The following is an 18917-nucleotide window of genomic DNA, read 5'->3' as shown; positions in this document are numbered from 1 at the left end:
TGCAATTTAATAAATGTATGCGCAATTTTTTTATGTATGATTTGGAATTTCAAATTACGTTACCATGATGGTCTAGTGTTTTGCGGAATTTGGAAAAATGCAAAAGCTCTTAAGCGTTTGGCCTCTCTGCGAAAAATAGACTATTTAGAGTATACTTCTAAAAGAATCTCTTTTAATTTATTTTGGTCTCGCAGAAATAATCATGGGTGTATTAAGAACATGAATCCATAATCTGACCTCGTTTACAGCATCAGGTACAAACAACTAATCACGCCGTCGTGAATTTGTACCGTGATTGTTTTCGCAAAACTGTTTCGATTCAAGATTGCCACCTAGTACCTACAATTCTTTGAACCATTCAACTTTTGTTTTTAACGTGTTTCTAACACCACTGTTTTTTAGCAACTTCGGGCACCGACATTTATTCAATCCTTATAATAAAATATTTCTTATTTTTTAAGTACACGCTTCCACATTTAATTGGCAACGCCTTTCTAGAAATTATTTATCCCATTTACGTGCGGAAACCTTTTATTGAACAATTCAGTATATATGTACACTATAGCTAGAACTACTTTAGCTCTAGTGTAAAAGTACTTTAATGAACTGTAAAAATGAGACTAGAAAAAAGTTCACAAACACGTAGTTCTCATTCTTGCTTGTACCTTTTGAGAGGTACATACATTTATGAGCAGGTGTTTCTCATTTCACAAGGTTAAGTAACGAGCCACAGAACACGAAGGGGCCGCCACCTCCACAAATTCTTAAATTTTACTATAAATGTAAAACAACATGCTGTTTTCTGTAACGACTACCTATATCACCACCACCGACCATCAGCATATTTCCGTCTGCTGCCCTTCCTGACCAAATCATTTCTCGACATTTATTAAAAATAACCCATAAAAAATTATTGTTAAGTATTGATTCACAACATTCAACCACTGGTTGAGTATTACTGTTACGAATATCAACATATTTATTATTCAAAAGAATTTTTATCAAAAGCAAGGCATATCTTAAGATTAAATTTCGCACATTTAAACATTTCAAACATAAACAAAAATTTTCAATAGTTAGCGAAATATTTTTCGGTATATTTTGAAAAAAATTACTCAAATCTGACATCATATTATAAGAAATTACTCATATAAATAAGTGCCCAATAGACAGACGCAGCAAATCGAACACAGGTAGTTCAATGGAAAGTTCCGTTAGCACAGTTTTATTATTATAAGTTGAAACAAGTGTGTACGTATTATTATTAGTATTGGTTAAGTCTTCATACTTGATCAACCATTTTAACATATTTTTAGTAAATAATACATTTTTATGCAAAATGTATTTTTTGAAAAGTGTGGTTTTTGTTATTTGTGGATCCATATTATACTCATCATGTTTAGCGACGGAACATAATCCTGTGATAGATGCAGTAAGTATTTATTTTATCCTCGGTATTTAATATCAAGGTAATTTTTGTTTAATAATAAATCTGTTTTGAAATGGATGCATTTAATATTTTATTCAATTGTTTAGATAAAACAATAATTATTAATGAAGTTGGGTGTGTTTGTATTCCTTATGCGTTCAAAGATTTTTTGCAGCTGTAATCATTCAAGTTTTATACAGAGTAACACTTAATGAAAAAAAACCTGTACAGGGTGATTTTTCAAAAGTTTGTCGTTAATTTTTTCCAAACCTTTTTTGAATATTGAAAAACCGAAATGAATCTGGGGAAATGAGTAATGGTGGGGCATGAAGATTGTTAACCTTGTCTTTTAAATGGACTTAATTGTTTTTGTTATAACATATCTATAGAGATTAATCTGTAGAGATTATGATTTTTGCTTCAAAACATCCACGTTTGTTTGAAAACTTTATTCCTTGATCTCAATTTTCGGTGTTGTTGATTATACAGTTTGTTAAGGCCAAAAACCGTAGGAATAATAAAACAAAAAATTTTTGTTGGAAAAAATGATTTATTTTGGGTTAAAGAAAAAGAATCTATACAAAAAATTATTATTTTGAGAATTTTTGAATAACCAAACAACTCGGTCATTACAACTCGGTGCAAAAACAACTCGCGTTTACCTTGCGCTAATCCTGTGATTGCATCCACTCACTGATTCAGAGGTTGATCATGTCTTTAATTTAGTCGAGTTAGCATAGGTATTCGGTTTTTTTTACTTTCAAGTTAACCCATGTGATTGCGTTCGTTCACTAATGCACTGATTAGCCATGCCTTTAATGAGGTCGAGTAAGCACGGGGGTTTGCGAGTGTTTGTCTTTTTGGTTAACCCTGTAATTGCGTTAATTCACTAATCCACGTGGGAGTTGCTTTTGTAATGAGTTTCTTTTGTACCGAGTTATTTTGACCGTAGTTGTTTTTGTGTCAAGTTGTTTTACCGTATTAGAAAGGGTCGAGTTGTTTTGTAACCCCGTTAGTCAGCCAAATTTATTTTTAATTAGTTGGAATGGCAATAAAACTATTTATTATTATAAATGATACAAACACAATACTTAAAAAAATTGCAATTATGCTATAGTTTTTTTTAATGATTATTAACTTTAATTATAGTTAAATTAAGTGAAGTAAGAATAAGCAAAAATCAGTTAGTCAAATCCACTTTTAACTGGCTTTATTAGGAAAAAGTACTTTTGACTGTTATTTCAGTCAAAAGTAGGTACTATTGGCACCAACCTGTGCAGTCAAAAGTACTTTAGACTGATTTTGCCAGTTAAAAGTAGTTTTGACCGAGTAAGACTTTTGATTGTAGCACATACATTACAAATTAGTGATTGATTTTGCTCTGTTTTTCACAAAACGTTCAAACGCATTTCAATTATGTAATACGTATTGCAGATACTAGTCAAATAGATGTTTAATATTTAGTTAGTACATAGGCTACCTATGGCGGTAGCTTCATTTTACGCCGTCTAGAATTGATTTTGATCTATTCGAATTGTTTTATTTTAGTTCAATAGAGAGGCAATTTCTCCTGATCTGATTCCAAAGGCACCAGAAGGTCTTTTAACTGTCCAATTTGAAAAAGGAATTAAAGCAAATTTAGGAAACACTTTATCCATTGAACAATCCAAGAAAAAACCAGTCGACCTGAGTTGGCCTTCCTCGCAAGAAGCATTTTACACCGTTGTAATGACAGATCCTGATGCACCCAGTCGCCGAAATGCAACTTTCGCTGAATTTAAACATTGGATCGTTGGAAATGTTCCAGGTTTAAAAATTAACGAAGGGAAAATTATAGCTGATTATCGGCCACCATCGCCACCAAAAGGTAAATGACTATTAAGTTTTTTGAGAGACTGAATTGTGATATTTTAAGTACTGTTTCAGGTACTGGACCACATCGATACATATTGTTAGTGTTCGTACAACCACGTGGAAAAATAACTTTCAAGGAACCGTTCACTCCATCTGACAAAAGTGATGGGCGTCCTAAGTGGTCAGTCAAAAAATTTGCACAAGAATACGATCTGGGTGATCCCGTTGCGGGAAACTTTTTCTTTGTTGAACGAAAAAAATAAAATATTTCCTGTAGATCGTATTTACGTTAAAGTACAATAAATGTTTTTGGACGGAAATAACGTTTTATTTTTTTTTTTTAATTTCCTAGTTTAATTTTTCAAATCAGGTCAATTCTTAATCCTACTTATTACCAGCTTTTTTGAATAAAGATTCGAATAATATCTATTTATATATAGCAAGATTACTTAAAAAATTCCCTCTTAGGCTCCCATAGATGTTTAAACAATATTTAAACGTTTGCGGTATATAATTCAAAATTAGACATTGTATAAAAATTGTATGTGTATAAGCAACTTTAGAGGTCTGTGTTTCCCTACAACAGCCTTACTTTTCAAATGAACCACCTAAACTACTACTACGTGTTTGAATGTTACTTACCCTCAAAATTATTATGACGATAGTGGTGGCGGACAATGTTACACCACATGCGTTATGTTTAAAGTTATAATACGATGCCGTACATACATATTCGGATAGATCTTTATATACACCCTAAGCTTTGTATTGTATTATTTATACATTGTGTTCAAATTAAGAGAACTCTTTAATACTTTAGCCTAGTTTTCAAAAGCTCTTCATATCAATTTTGATCAATGTTTTTGTATGAATTAGGGACACTCAAAACTGCCCGTTACTACTCTATGGTTGTTAGATATGGTATACGATTTAATTGGATGATACTACCGAATGAGTAGTTACGCCATTGAAGAAATTAGATCAAGATATACATATTTGCTTGTAGACGTAAGTTTTAAGCGCAGTTTGTCAACATATAAAAAAATATCTTGGTTACTGATATAGTCATCTACTTACATATGTTTTATTTGAGAAAAAACAGATTAGTACTCCTGTTACTTTTTTACCAGAAACCCCGATCAAAAAGAAAAAAAATCAATAAAAGAAAATTTCATATTAGAATATATTAGGAAAGGTTAAGTTATATGGGCTGTCTACAATGGACATACTTAAGCTATTCTATCCATAATCTGAGGATCAGCTGCTAAATTACTTCGAGAGGCTATTAAGTACACCTTGCATATCGAATGTAATAAACCACAACTATTAATTAAATTAAGGATACAGCTTAGGGAACTGCTTTAAGCAACTGAGCCATAGGAGTTGGTTTCACTAATATTATAAATATTATAAAATCAGTATTAGCAACTTTTTCAGCAAAAATATACATAATCTAGAAATAGAAAATATTGAAACATTATTCTGTAGATGTATTTCGAATTTGTAACAGAAAAATTAATTAGTTACAGAGATGTCACCAGTGATTTATCCCGTAAAAGTAACAAATTGCTAACAATACTGTACCTAACCATGTATTAATAATCATATTTAATAATCAAATATATATTAATAAACATTTGAAAACTTTGAGTATTTAAAGTAAATAAGTTTGTAATAGTTAATTAAGTATTGAATGTATGGTTTTAAACTACATAATACAATCGAATAGTAATACAAATAGCAATTTAATTAAAGCAGCATCGAACTATGAATTGGATGAAGAAAATGAAACATTTGAAATAATAAAATTATGTGGTAGTACCTATAATATATCCATCAAAATAGAAAAGAAGAAATAGAATAAAAAAATATGTCATAACAACATCCGTGATTGAAATAATATTGAAACGATAATTTACTGATTTCTGTAAACAAGTACTTGCTAAAAATTCTTCTAAAAGTTCCCCCCTAGTGCAAGTTTCACTTACATTTAAGCCCTTGCCTTCAGGTGGGCTATAGAAGACTAATCATCAGTGCCCAAAATTTCTCAAACAACTTTTAAAGTTCTCTATTTTCCTACAATACCCATAACTATAATATTTACCACATAATTGGTTACAACGTGTTTATCTTAAATTCACCAAAAGAGCGTATGTGAGCTCGTTTCCCGCTTTCTGTGATCATAAGCGACAAGCGATTTTGGCCAAACAGACTTCACTTCGAGTCGTCGCAAATAAAATCGTGATTCTTCTTTCTGAATATGGAAATAATTATTTTTTATAAGATATTTATAAATAAAAGTATGACAAACTACAAAAAGTAGCTGAACAGTAAAATACTGTCCTACGTAGAATATTATACTGGCGTACTGTCTGTACCGTACTGATATACTGTACTACGTCAGTACGGCATTGCACTAAAAATTTTCAGCACACAATATGTATATTTTAAATATATATATATATTTTTGCATCGCGTCAAACGATTGTCTTTTAAACAATAGTATGTTGATAACAGTGGCTTAAGCTACCCTCTTTTTTGTCTACGTATACATACAGACATATATATATATACTACAATCCATGCAAGTTGAGCTTGAACTGCTATTAACCAGAGTGACAACTCCAACCATACATTTGCCTAGTATAGTTCTATTTTAGAAAAGCTCATTTTTTAAATAAAAATAAATACATTTAGACATGTTAAATTTGCGGTAATAGAGTACATAAATACTTTTACAATCATTTGTAATTTATAATTTTTTATCGAAACGCATTTTACATTCGTTGCATTTAAAGAAGTCGAAAAATAATAAACAAATTGTTTACAAATTACAGCACTTTTTAAGAAAGTAATATAAGAATAGGCCAAACAGTAAAGTTACAATAATACTACAAACGTATATTAATTATTATAGGTATTTTCACTTTGCCCAGGACGACCATAGCAATACAGGCGGCTAATGCATTCACATCCCATAAAATATATAAATACAATGGAAGAGTATCAAATAGAAATTTAAACCTAGATGAAGTCAATGCTAATAAAATTGGTTCTTGGAATGCTCGATGTTTATTTTAAGATGGGAAATTAGAAAATCCAATACTGGAAAACCTAAAACTTGAAATATTAGGATTAGCTGAGGTAAGATGGGCGGGGGTATTTGAAATATCGAAATCATAAGAGACTTTGATATGGGCATAAAAATGGTGTTGATAAAAAACAACATAAAATCTAAAATTATTGGCACAGTATTTGATTCAGACAGAATATTTATGATCAAAATAGACACTAAGCCAATATCTCTACGTACATAATTCAGGTAACGCTCCAACTTTTAACAGTTCAGACGAATAATCTAATAATTTTTACAAGAGCCGTACCCGAAACATTTGTCGGGGGGGGGGGGAATTTAATTTTCTAAATTTCACTTGTAAACAGGTTTTTTTCTTCGTAGTTATCGCAACATTGTTATACAGAATTCTAGAAAAAAACCAATGGGTTCCTTAGCCTTAAAAAGTTCTTTAAAGTTTGAATTCATTGTGCTATTGTAGACATAACCATGTTACTAAACCTCCGTTCTGTGGAATATTTTTGGTATTCCAAAGTTATGAAAAAGACTTTTTTTTCGTTTCATCCATAAATACAAAACAATTTTTATGAAAATGACATGAATTTTCAATAAATTTATTTTGACAGACCTCTTTTAAAGAAAAACTCTTAAGAAGTTTACTATTTGAAAAATTTCGTATGTGAATACATGTATAGGATGAATAAACAATCACTGTCCACTGTCAAAAGTAAGCCTTCGAAGAAATACATTTGTGAAAAAAGGTAATTTCGAATCACAAACAAGAGTACCTTAATGTTTTCATTGGTAGCCTTACAGATACCTTTATTCCGATTTAATTCCTTTAACAACATCAACATAAAGAAAAAAAAAACCAAATACCACAATTATCTAAATTCCATTCATATTCTACCATTGTTTATGATATTTTAACTATGTTTACATATCTCAATGTTTGTATAATTTTAAAGTTTTATTTACATTCTACAAGAGTTAAAAATTATTTTACAAAAGGGCAAACATTAAAAGTCACGTGTTTTAAAGATTACTTTTAAACAGAGATCATTTCACTATATTTATTAAAATATTGAGGGGTTATTATTTTTTAATAAGGGCACTACCACTGAGACACATTATATACCTTTTTTTATTTTATTTCTTCTAATGTTTGTTTTGATTCGAAACAATAAAAAATGTATTCATCTCATTTTTTCGATCTGTTTATGTTACGATAATATATATTTTTCAGTTTCCTCAATGTATATTTTAAGCTGTTTCAAAAGTGTGCCGCACGTTATGTCCGTACTGTGTTTGTATTTTGTTATTGTGGGAAAAGTTTTTTTTTCTTTTAGTATTAATAAATGGAACGGACCCTTTTTTATGACGACTTTGTGAAAAATGTGTATACTTTTAATGGACGTTTGAGGAAATATTAAATATTTTATTGTTTATTTTTTTTTAGGACAGGGTAGAAAGTGTCACATAAAAAGCCTATGATTGCAATTTTATTGGTAATATTTTGCACTATTATCATATTTATTTGGCGAATTAAGACTATAATAGAAATTTTATGAAATTGAAGTTAAACAAGAGAAAATTTTGCTGGCAAAGTTTTTAAGAGGAAACTAAATCATCCTCACGAACCCCAATAAGATTTGCGAGGGTGGCTTCTTTACTTAAGGTAAAGTGACTGAGAGAAATTGCATCTGTTTGCAAGATCCGGCGTGAAATCGGTCGGTAATTACCTTGAAAACCTGTTCTACTTCAAAAAGTTGAGAATGATGTATTTAATTTTATTTATCTTTGGGTTATTTGTGCTCTGGAAATTATAAGCGCTAAAATTCATTCACAAATTAATAATCCCTAAAATTAAGTAATAATAATTAAACCAAAGCTTAATCAGTGTTATAAAACTTGATAATGCTCAAAAATGTTCCAAAGAGGAAGTTCTAGAATGGTCTTAAATGCTCAAGAAAGCTTTAGAACCAGAATGCTCTGGTAATTTATAGAATATTCGTTTAGAATGTACATTTAAAAAAAAACAAATCCACAAATTAACTTTTTTCGTTTATTTCTCTTAGAATAATTTTGGTCTGGAAAACAACTTTATAAAAATCTACTGGTTTTAAAAAGTATTTTGGTACATCGTATTTTGTTTATAAAAAAAAATCATGAACTTTTCATCTCTCTCAAGTTATTGGATAAGGTTGGTAAGATATAACGGTCAATAAACTATTCGAAGCATTCCAGAAACTTGAAATATAGAAACTAAATTACGCAATTTAGTGCCTCGAGGATTATAGAGCTTTTTCCCGAAACTGAAAGAAATAGGTTCTCTTTCAGTAGACAAGTTCAAGTTATTGATTTTTTCTCCGCACATTCTGACTGATCCGATTTGATAATGATAAAGGGGTCACACCTCAAAAGGGAGTTAAAATTTGTTAAAGAAATCAAATTTTACTCCTATTAACTCCATGTTGGCGCCAAGGCGCAAAACTTAGTAAACAAAAAGTAAACAACTGTAAACACGGGTAGACGCGCGCCCATTCATTTTTTAAGTAGTTATAGTTTAGCATCCGCTTCGATCGGATACCGGCCTAGTTAGTTTATAACCGTTTTTGTAAAATTTAAACCGTGTTCGATTAAGTAGTGAACGAAGGTTTGAGAAATAAATAAATGTCAATTTAATTGTAAATTAATAAGTGTGAGTTAATTTGTAAACTGGTTCATCTGTTATTTCGTTGTGTAAACCCACGTGAAACCTCCACACGTCGAAATTGTTAGAGGTTAAAAATGAGCTCATGAACAACCGTACTAGCAACGACGACATCACAGCAAAACCGGGTTCAAACAGGTGAGTCAGTTTTTTATCAATTAATTTTAACCGTGAATTGCATTTTGGATCGCCTAACAGTTAAACTCCTAACAAAATTGGTCCTTCGAGTTGGATCCTTGACCAATGCGGGTAGTAAATTCGCGGTTAAAAAAGTAATTAGTGTTAAAAATAATAAATAAAAGTTTCAGCCATATTGAAATTGTAAAGTTGTGCTTGTACTGATCAACGTTCTGCGCGCGCATACTATACGCCAAGCCCAGTTTCTGAGAGTCAAGTCGGTTTGCGTGCGACTCAAAAAGTTGATCTTGTCATAGTTTAGTTTTAATACTATATAACTTAGATATAGTATTAAAACTAATATTGAAAAATAACTTAAATATTGAAATAACTTAGTTTTTTCAATATTTTTAGTGATCTTGATTACTCAGCTGATATTTTTACTATTATAGTATTTTTCGTTTTTTCAATGAATTTATTTAATGAATAGAATTTATTATTATAAAACTGATTTTACAATAAATTTAAATACAATTTATTTTTGAGGATTTGTTTATTTTGATAAAAGTTTGTTTACTACCGAGCGTATTTACTTTATATCTGTCAATATTAATAATATTATTACCGTTTGACAATTAAATTTAAAGTTTACTATTTGTTTACTTTTTCGAGATTGTTTTTTGAATTAAATATTTAAAACCATGCCACTTGTTGAAGCTGATGAGATTAGAAGCTTGACGGCGCGTAGAGAAAGAATATTCGCCAGTGTTCAATCAATTTATGATTATTCGAAAACGCTTACTTCTGCCAATGTACAATCATTTTTACCCAGATTTCAAAAATTGGATACTTATGAGAAAAGTTTTGATGACATTCAAGCGGACATTATTGAATTTAATGCTGCTTTAACGGACCGTAAAAGTGAAATTAAAGTCAATGATGTGCAAACATCGTTTGATACTCTGATTTTTGAAGCTAGAGCTGCTTATATGCTGTTAAAAGGGCAACAGGAACCTGTGGCGCAAGCACCTTCGCCAATTGTAACGCAAATACAACTTCCTCAATTGAATATCCCACGATTTTCAAATAAGATGGCAGATTGGCCTACATTTTTCTCGCTTTTTGAATCTTTGGTGCACAATAATAATTTATTGTCAGCAATTCAAAAATTTCAGTATCTCAGAACTTTGTTAACCGATGACGCCTTAGCAGTTATTTCTGAATACCATTTGTCAGAGGAAAATTATTTGTTAGCTTTGACTGCATTGAAGAATCGTTATCACAATAAAAGGAGGTTAGCACAAATGTATATTGATAATATTTTAAATTTCGGTAAAATTGCGAATGGAAACTCTGCCAACCTTCATAAGTTTTTGAAAACTCATACTAGTTCTGTTAATGCATTTAAGGCTTTAGGCATAAACGATCAACTTGATTATTTGCTTTTACATTTATCGTTACACAATTTAGATAATAAAACTCGTAAAGTTTTTGAAAATAAACACGCCTCTTCGTCAATACCTAGTTATCAGAATTTAATTGATTTCATAACCGAACAGTGTCGGACTAATGAGTTGATTGATTCAGATGCCAAAGATTCTAATTGTGGTCGAAAGCCTAGTACGTCGTTTTTTGCTCAAAAAACCGACCCAAAGTCTGAAGGTTCCATTAAAAGTCAGCCTAAAATAATGAGATGTCCATGTTGTCAGCAATCCCATACCCTATCTACTTGCAGCAAATTTCAAGCTTTAGAGTTAGAAAAAAAATATGATTTAGTACGCCGTTCTCATTTGTGTTTTAATTGTTTAGGCCCTCATTTACGAACACTTTGTAAATCAATTAAATCCTGTTCCAAGTGTAGGAGTAATAAACATCACAGTTTATTACATCCGGAAGGTAAAACGTTCGAAAGTAAAGCTGAGGCTACGGAAAGTAAGCCAGAAGTAACCCAGACTCCTCAAACGTCAGCTGTTGCCATGCAAAACAACTCATTTGCGTGTCAGGTATCTAAAAAAGCGAAACCTAAACAAGTGTTATTAGGTACGGCTGTCGTTTTAGTGCGTGATACTTGTGGGCAGTTTCAGCCTGCCAGAGCGGTTCTGGATTGTGGCTCTCAGGTGTCTGCCATTACTTCATCGTTAGTCCAAAGACTGGGTTTAAAGCCTTTCTACTCCTCTTGTGAAATAGTTGGAATTACTAATGAACGTGCTAAGGTTTGTGGTGAAGTTAATTGTGTAATTGCTTCTAATCGTAGCAAGCGTACTGTATCGTTGTGTCCTGTCGTTTTATCGTCGATCGTTCAATCCTTGCCTAGCGTGCCATTGCCTGAGTTGAAAAATAAATTTCCTAACATTTGCCTAGCCGATGAAGAATTTTATCGTCCTGAAAAGGTTGAAATGTTGTTAGGGTCTGATGTTTATCCGTTTTTGTTGGAACCTAATTCTGACTCGTCAGTAATTTTAGGGGAGCCTAGCCTACTTAAAACCATTTTTGGATACGTTGTAACCGGGCCCGTGGCCTCGGATAGTGTAACTGGAAGTAGAACTTCTTTGTTAGCCTTATCTCCTAGTCTTGAGTCCATTCTTAAAAAATTTTGGGAACAAGAAGAAGTTGCCTTGCCCATTCTGGTAAACCCGGAAGATGAAGCCGCTGAAAGTCATTTTTGTAACACTTATGAAAGAGAAGCCTCCGGGAGATATTCTGTCAGCCTGCCCTTCATGGATAAGAATCATGGATTAAGAAATCGTCCCGCTGCCTATAAATCTTATTTATCCTTAGAGAGAAAATTATCTCGAAATGAGGAACTCAAAGTTTCCTATAATTCGTTCCTGCAGGACTATTTAAGCCTTTCCCATATGAGCCCAGCTAAGTGCCCTAGTGACTACTTACTGCCACATCATTGTGTCACTAAAGTAGATAGTTCCAGCACGAAGATTCGAGTTGTTTTCAATGCATCGGCTCCGGGATCTCTTGTTGACCGTAGCTTAAATGACGTCCTGCTGCGAGGTCCGAAATTGCAGAAAGCCTTGCCTAATCTTATAAATCAATTTCGATTATATAAATATGCCCTATGTGCCGACATCAGAATGATGTATCGCCAAATTCTGGTAGATAAAGCTGATAGAATTTATCAGCATATATTTTGGAGGCCTGAAGAGAATTGCGAAATTCTTGAATATGAATTGAATACTGTAACTTATGGTTTGAAACCAGCCCCTTTCCTTGCCCAAAGAGTATTATTACAGTTAGTTAAAGATGAAGGGGAAAAATTTCCTCTGGCCAGTCCGGTTATAGAAAACCAAACGTATATGGATGATATCCTGGGGGGAGCAGACACTATTGAACAAGCCCAGTTATTGCAAAAGGAGTTAGTTGAATTATTAACTGCGGGATGTTTCGAGCTTAGAAAGTGGTCCAGCAACAATGAATCTGTTTTGGAAGCTGTTCCTACTGAATTTAGAGAACAAACGTTATCTTTTGCGACCGAGGATAATATTATAAAAATATTAGGATTAATTTGGGATCCTACCTCTGATTGTTTTCAATTTAAAATTTCTCCATTTAAAGATATAGTGACAAAACGAACAATCCTTTCGTATGTGGCCCGGGTTTTTGATCCTTTAGGTTTCATATCTCCCGTTGTTCACTTTATGAAATGGTTTTTACAACAATTATGGCTTTCCCAACTAGACTGGGACACGCCGCTTGAAGGAAGTCTTGCAGAAGAATGGATTCATTTTACAAATGATCTTATGCAAGTTTCTGTAATCAAAATACCCCGATTCATAGGCTCTGCTAATTGTGAGAAAATGTTAGTAGGTTTTTGTGATGCCAGTGAAAAGGGTGTCGCTGCTTGTCTTTACCTTGTAGTAAAAACCGAGTTATCAGTACAAAGTTCGTTGATTGCCTCAAAAACTAAAGTTGCCCCTTTAAAATCTTTTCGTATAAATCGCCTTGAACTTTCAGGTGCACACTTATTAACACGTTTATTAAAATCGCCCGAAATGGGTTTAAATAATTTAAAACTCCATCGAATTAAATTATATACGGACTCGAAAACCGTATTATGTTGGCTAAAAACCCCTCCCTATTTATTAAATACATATGTAGCTAACCGAGTCTCGGATATATTAGGGGATACTTCGCCTACTGATTGGGGACATGTTAAATCTGAAGATAACCCCGCTGATTGTGCATCAAGAGGTCTGAAAATGTCCAGTTTGTTAAATCACCCTTTATGGCTAACGGGACCTTCCTTTATAAAGGATAAAAATATTTTTGAAAATACATCCCCGCTGCCAGTTCTTGATAATCTGGAGATTCCTGAGCTGAAAAAGAGCCCAGTTTCGTTGGCTATTAATATAGATGAAAATTACGTAGTACAAATGATCACCCATTTTAGTTCTTTCATGCGACTGCAGAGAACGTTTGCCTTTGTCCTGCGTTACATTTCAATTTTAAAATCCCGTTTAGGTATGATATTTGATCGCGCTCTTAATTTTTCTGGTCCTTTAAGCACCAAAGAATTGGAAAATTCCTTAGTACTCTTAGTACGGAAAACTCAACAATGTTATTTCGCTCCTGAATTTAAATTACTAGAAAAGGGTAATTTAAAGAATTCAAAACTTGTTAAATTAAAGCCTTTTGTAGATGAAGAGGGTTGTTTGCGGGTGGGTGGTCGTTTAACCCATTCACTATTACCGAGTCATACAAAACACCCTTTCATTCTTCCTAAAAATTGTCATTTGTCTTACCTGATTTGTGATTACTATCATAAAACTTCACTGCATTCTGGCCCTCAATTGGTTCAATCTTTAATTTTGCGAAAATTTTGGATTGTTTCTTGTCGTTCATTGGTTCGTTCGCAAATTCATAAATGCCTTAGATGCCATAAACTAGCTGCTCAACCTGATCAGCCTATAATGGCTGACTTGCCACCATCTAGAGTTCGTGTAGATCGACCTTTTAGTCAAGTCGGAACAGATTTTGCCGGCCCCTTTCAGTGTAAAGAAAATTTACTGAGGAAATCTCGCATTTCCAAATCCTATTTGTGTGTGTTTGTCTGTATGGCTACCAAAGCAGTCCATCTCGAAAGTGTAACGGACTTATCAACCAGATGTTTCCTGGCAGCTTTGGACCGATTTGTGGGACGCCGGGGTTCCCCTCATACCATCTACTCTGATTGTGGAAGGAACTTCGTAGGAGCAGCTCGACATTTGAAGGAAGTAGATTCATTCCTAAATAGAAATTCGGATAGGATTGTTGAATTCTGTACTTCCAAACATATTAATTGGCAATTTAACCCAGCTTACGGAGCAAACTTTGGCGGTTTATGGGAAGCCGTTGTAAAATCAACCAAAACTTTACTGAAGCGAATAATAGGAGACACCATCTTAACATTTGAAGAATATTCTACTTTGTTTATTCGAATTGAGGCTGTTTTAAATAGTCGCCCTCTTTGTCGTTTAAGTGAGGATCCTGATGGTACAGATTATCTGACCCCTGGACATTTTATTACGGGAGCTCCGTTATTAGCTACCCCTGAAATGCCAATTCCTGAAAACTGTACTCCTAAATTGAGATGGGGTAAAGTCCAATTAATGGCCCAAGCGTTTTGGAAGCGTTGGTCCCAGGAATATTTAGTAACCCTAAATAAACGTGTAAAATGGTCGACTGATTGTAAACCTGTCGAAATAGGCGAGATAGTTTTTTTATCAGATTTTTCCACTACCCCTCTTTCCTGGCCAATGGGTGTCATTACTGAACTGCACCCAGGTAGTGACGGAGTAGCTAGAGTTGCTACTATTCGCACTGTTCGAGGTATCTATACTCGCCCAGTTAACAAGCTTCTTCGCTTGCCACATTAGTTGCCAAATATTGTCTACTTCAGTTAATAATCTTTGTTTTGTTTCGTCTTTTATGTTTTTACTTGCTAAATTTGTTGTTATCTGGTGGGTGGAAAATGCGTCGTAAACTGATTGAACACTGAGAAGTGCTGATTTGTCGTAAATTTTGTTACCTAGCCTTATAAAGTCTCTTCTTTGAGTGTGAAAGCTCTTCGCGCTTTGGTGGGTGGTATGTTGGCGCCAAGGCGCAAAACTTAGTAAACAAAAAGTAAACAACTGTAAACACGGGTAGACGCGCGCCCATTCATTTTTTAAGTAGTTATAGTTTAGCATCCGCTTCGATCGGATACCGGCCTAGTTAGTTTATAACCGTTTTTGTAAAATTTAAACCGTGTTCGATTAAGTAGTGAACGAAGGTTTGAGAAATAAATAAATGTCAATTTAATTGTAAATTAATAAGTGTGAGTTAATTTGTAAACTGGTTCATCTGTTATTTCGTTGTGTAAACCCACGTGAAACCTCCACACGTCGAAATTGTTAGAGGTTAAAAATGAGCTCATGAACAACCGTACTAGCAACGACGACATCACAGCAAAACCGGGTTCAAACAGGTGAGTCAGTTTTTTATCAATTAATTTTAACCGTGAATTGCATTTTGGATCGCCTAACAGTTAAACTCCTAACACTCCATAATATCATCAGATTTGGTTGGTATAAATTTATGACCTACAGACCAACAACCAGAATCAACGGTCCCGCAGAAATTTTATTGCATGGTAGTGAGTTTGCATTTATGAAATTCATGTTGTCTAAAACGTAAAACCCGAAAAATTGAAGGGAGGAGGCTTAAAATATTTTCCGTGTCTCGCTTACAATAACTTCGCTAATTGATTTTTGCGAAAACGGGATTAGAAGTTGGAAATTTGAAAACTTTATAAACTATTCTTTTCGAAAATGAGATATTGAAATCTATTCCAAAGAAATATTTTATTTTAATTAATTAATATTTTTCTTTTTAATTTTAGACAATACTTGTACATTTTAGAACACGTTTTCAATCCAAACAAATTGAAAATGAATACAAACACAAATGTCTGTTATATTTGTACATAACAATATCTACATACGTGGTTCATGTATGGAATTGGTGATTTTGATAAACTGATACATTACCCATACGTATAAAGAGCGCACAAAACAACCATAATAACTCGCACCCTTAGATAAAATGAAAATTAAAAAATAGCTTTTATTGTAATAACTTAGGGCTATCACTTGATACGAACACGTGCAACAACTAATGTTTAAATTGAATAAATTATTATTATCGTTTTATTTTATATAAATTCCCTTTTAATTAATCCTTTTTTTATGTTTGCTTCAAAAAGGAAGGATGTTACGTATGTTATTGTTTTTAATAGAATTGTCTAATGTATGCTATTGTCAAATTTTGGTTAATTAATGTTAATTACGTTTATATTCTAGTTTAAGATAAAATTTATATTATATAAATGCACCGGCAAATTATAGATAATAGAACTATAGCTATTGACATAGCTAATTGTATAATTTTACACCAAATCTGCGGTTCATTTTGTCAATCATTTTATCGACACCAGAAATTGAGAACCTCCCACATAAAATCTGCCAAGGATGATTACCGATCGATTTTGCCAATGCCATGACTAAGACTAATAAATCAGGTTTTAGTTTGTCCATGTTTGTTCAATTCTTGATCAAGGATAATAAATCATGGTTTAATCTACCAACCTTTGCACAATCCTCGGACTTTGCTGATAAATCATGTCTTGCTTTGTCTCTGTCTATTCAAGTCTCGACCATAGCAAACAAAGGATTGTTCAGTCTTTGGCCAAAGCTTATGAAACAATTGTGCCTATAGCGCGTATGGTCCAGCTGTCTAAGGCGCTTGAAACGAATCCAAGAGATCCGGATTCGCCTACTGGTATATGTGTATTTTTTCCAATTCTCCTTAATTAAGATTAGCTCCACAATCTATTTTTCTTTGTAGTTGACGCTATTGTATCATAAAAAACATCAATAATAATCGAAGTACTTTTACTTTTATGTATACAAGATTCAGTAAAAAAATAAATAATAACTATACAAGTGTATTGTTAATAATTAACATTTATGTTTCCTGATAATATGATAGAAAAAGAATAGTCCAACGAGCAAAAGAGTTCCACTTCCAGTAAGTTCAAATCCTAATTAAGATACTGTGAAATAAATAAAAAAATTCGTAAAGCAGGACCTGCGTTAGCTAAGCGAATTCCCTACATTAACATTTTTTTTTAAACCGAATATTGCATTTTTAATTTTTCAAGAATATTTATTTAAATAATTAAGCGTCTAGAGAAAAAAATCTACTTTTAGTACTTTTTTGCTTGAAACCGATTAAAAAATACAAAAATAATTTTTATTCTGAAAAAATTCAAAATTTTGTACTTTACGAATATCCCCACCCTTTGTTTATCGGTCTATGTTGTTCGTTAACGTACTTGACCTTTCAAATATCAAAACCCTTCTTGATACCAAATTTTACTCAAATCGGACTGAAATTGCAATCGCTAGAGAGTTTTAATAAACACATAAACGTAATATACATATAAATATATAAATTTTAACCTGGTAGGTAAGATCGATGAACATTTGAAGAAATTTTCCTAAAATATCACCATCAATACAAAAGCAATAGCTCCTTTTCATTCGACAATTCGCAAAAAAGTATAAACATTCTGAAAATTGGTTAATTTGTTGTTATACTGTTAAACAGAAACACTTGTTGAACAAAGAAACTACTATACGAACGTAAGGTACAATAGTAATATTAATCATATTCATTAATGAAGTATATTTTTAATGATTGAAAAATTAAAAATAAGTTAAATTTTAATGATAATAATGCATGCAAATTTATATAAATTATAAAATCATTATTCATATTCATTTGCATATGTGATATTATGAGATTGATGAATGTAAAGTACGTAGATACACTTGATAAGTACTTACCTACGGTAACATCGTAAGTATATATGAGAGAAAAATGTCTACGAGATTTAATATATAAATGAATAACATGGTGAATATCATCATTTGATACTTAACACGTGATTAATAAATTAATGTACAAGTAGAAAAATCTGATATTGTGCGTAATTTTGGTATTGAGGGCTGTTTTTGAGAGGAAAGTGTTTCAAAATCAGTTGTAGACCTTTCTTCACTTATTTATGACAATTATACAAAACTTCTGTTTCAATTATTTTCAACGAAGGGTGAGTTGGAAAAATAGCCTCAAGTAATAGTTGTTCTCCCAGAGGCGAGACCTCTCACAGTAGCTGAAAATTTGATCTTGACAAAGTCGTTTGAAACATACTCTGAAGTGATAAAAGAAAAAAAGAAAAAAGTTATTCTTTATTAAATGACAAAAACTTTTATCGCAACATTTTGGTGTCAATCAAAAAAATATAGTAGAAATCGAAGAAGAATCTAGAATTCAAGTCCTTACCGCAGAAATAAACAGCGATGTGCTCAATATTTGGCATAAGAAGAGAAGAGAGAGCGAAAAACTTTACAAAACTGTGTTGATTATACTGTCACATTACCATGCATACATGTCACACATACATAAATGATAATCCCCTATAATGTAAATACTATATAATTTGCGGCAAATTTGTGCTCTCACGGGTACACAGTGATGTTTACGAAAAAATATTTCAAACAAAATTTGTTTATTTTCCCTAAGATACATTTTTTATATTTAAACTTTTAAATTTTTGTTCAATCTCTAACGGTTTACAAAATGGGTCCCACGGACTCAAGACCCAATTGACCTATGTTGCCCAATTACGAACTCAACCT

The 18917-nt window shown here is 32.5% G+C and overlaps 1 protein-coding gene across 1 annotated transcript; it reads left to right on the top strand.

The window, feature by feature from the left end:
* Nucleotides 1-1169: 1169 nt before the first annotated feature.
* On the top strand, nt 1170-3603 carry LOC123305465 (protein D3-like). The gene is made up of 3 exons (XM_044887183.1): nt 1170-1432; nt 2978-3296; nt 3356-3603. The coding sequence occupies exons 1-3, from the start codon at nt 1340-1342 to the stop codon at nt 3544-3546; spliced, it is 603 nt and encodes a 200-aa protein (XP_044743118.1). The 5' UTR covers nt 1170-1339; the 3' UTR covers nt 3547-3603.
* Nucleotides 3604-18917: the final 15314 nt, after the last annotated feature.

This window comes from Chrysoperla carnea, chromosome 1 (assembly GCF_905475395.1).
Source record: "Chrysoperla carnea chromosome 1, inChrCarn1.1, whole genome shotgun sequence".
Classification (NCBI taxonomy): domain Eukaryota; kingdom Metazoa; phylum Arthropoda; class Insecta; order Neuroptera; family Chrysopidae; genus Chrysoperla; species Chrysoperla carnea.
Note: the sequence above shows the minus strand (reverse complement) of the source record. Positions and strands in the feature narration are given on the sequence as shown.

Bases quoted from the DNA above. Each gene is read 5' to 3' on its own strand.
- LOC123305465 (XM_044887183.1), top strand. From the start codon at position 1,340: ATGTATTTTTTGAAAAGTGTGGTTTTTGTTATTTGTGGATCCATATTA. The intron at 1,433-2,977 runs GTAAGTATTTAT...GTTTTATTTTAG, and splicing joins ATAATCCTGTGATAGATGCA to TTCAATAGAGAGGCAATTTC. The intron at 3,297-3,355 runs GTAAATGACTAT...GTACTGTTTCAG, and splicing joins GCCACCATCGCCACCAAAAG to GTACTGGACCACATCGATAC.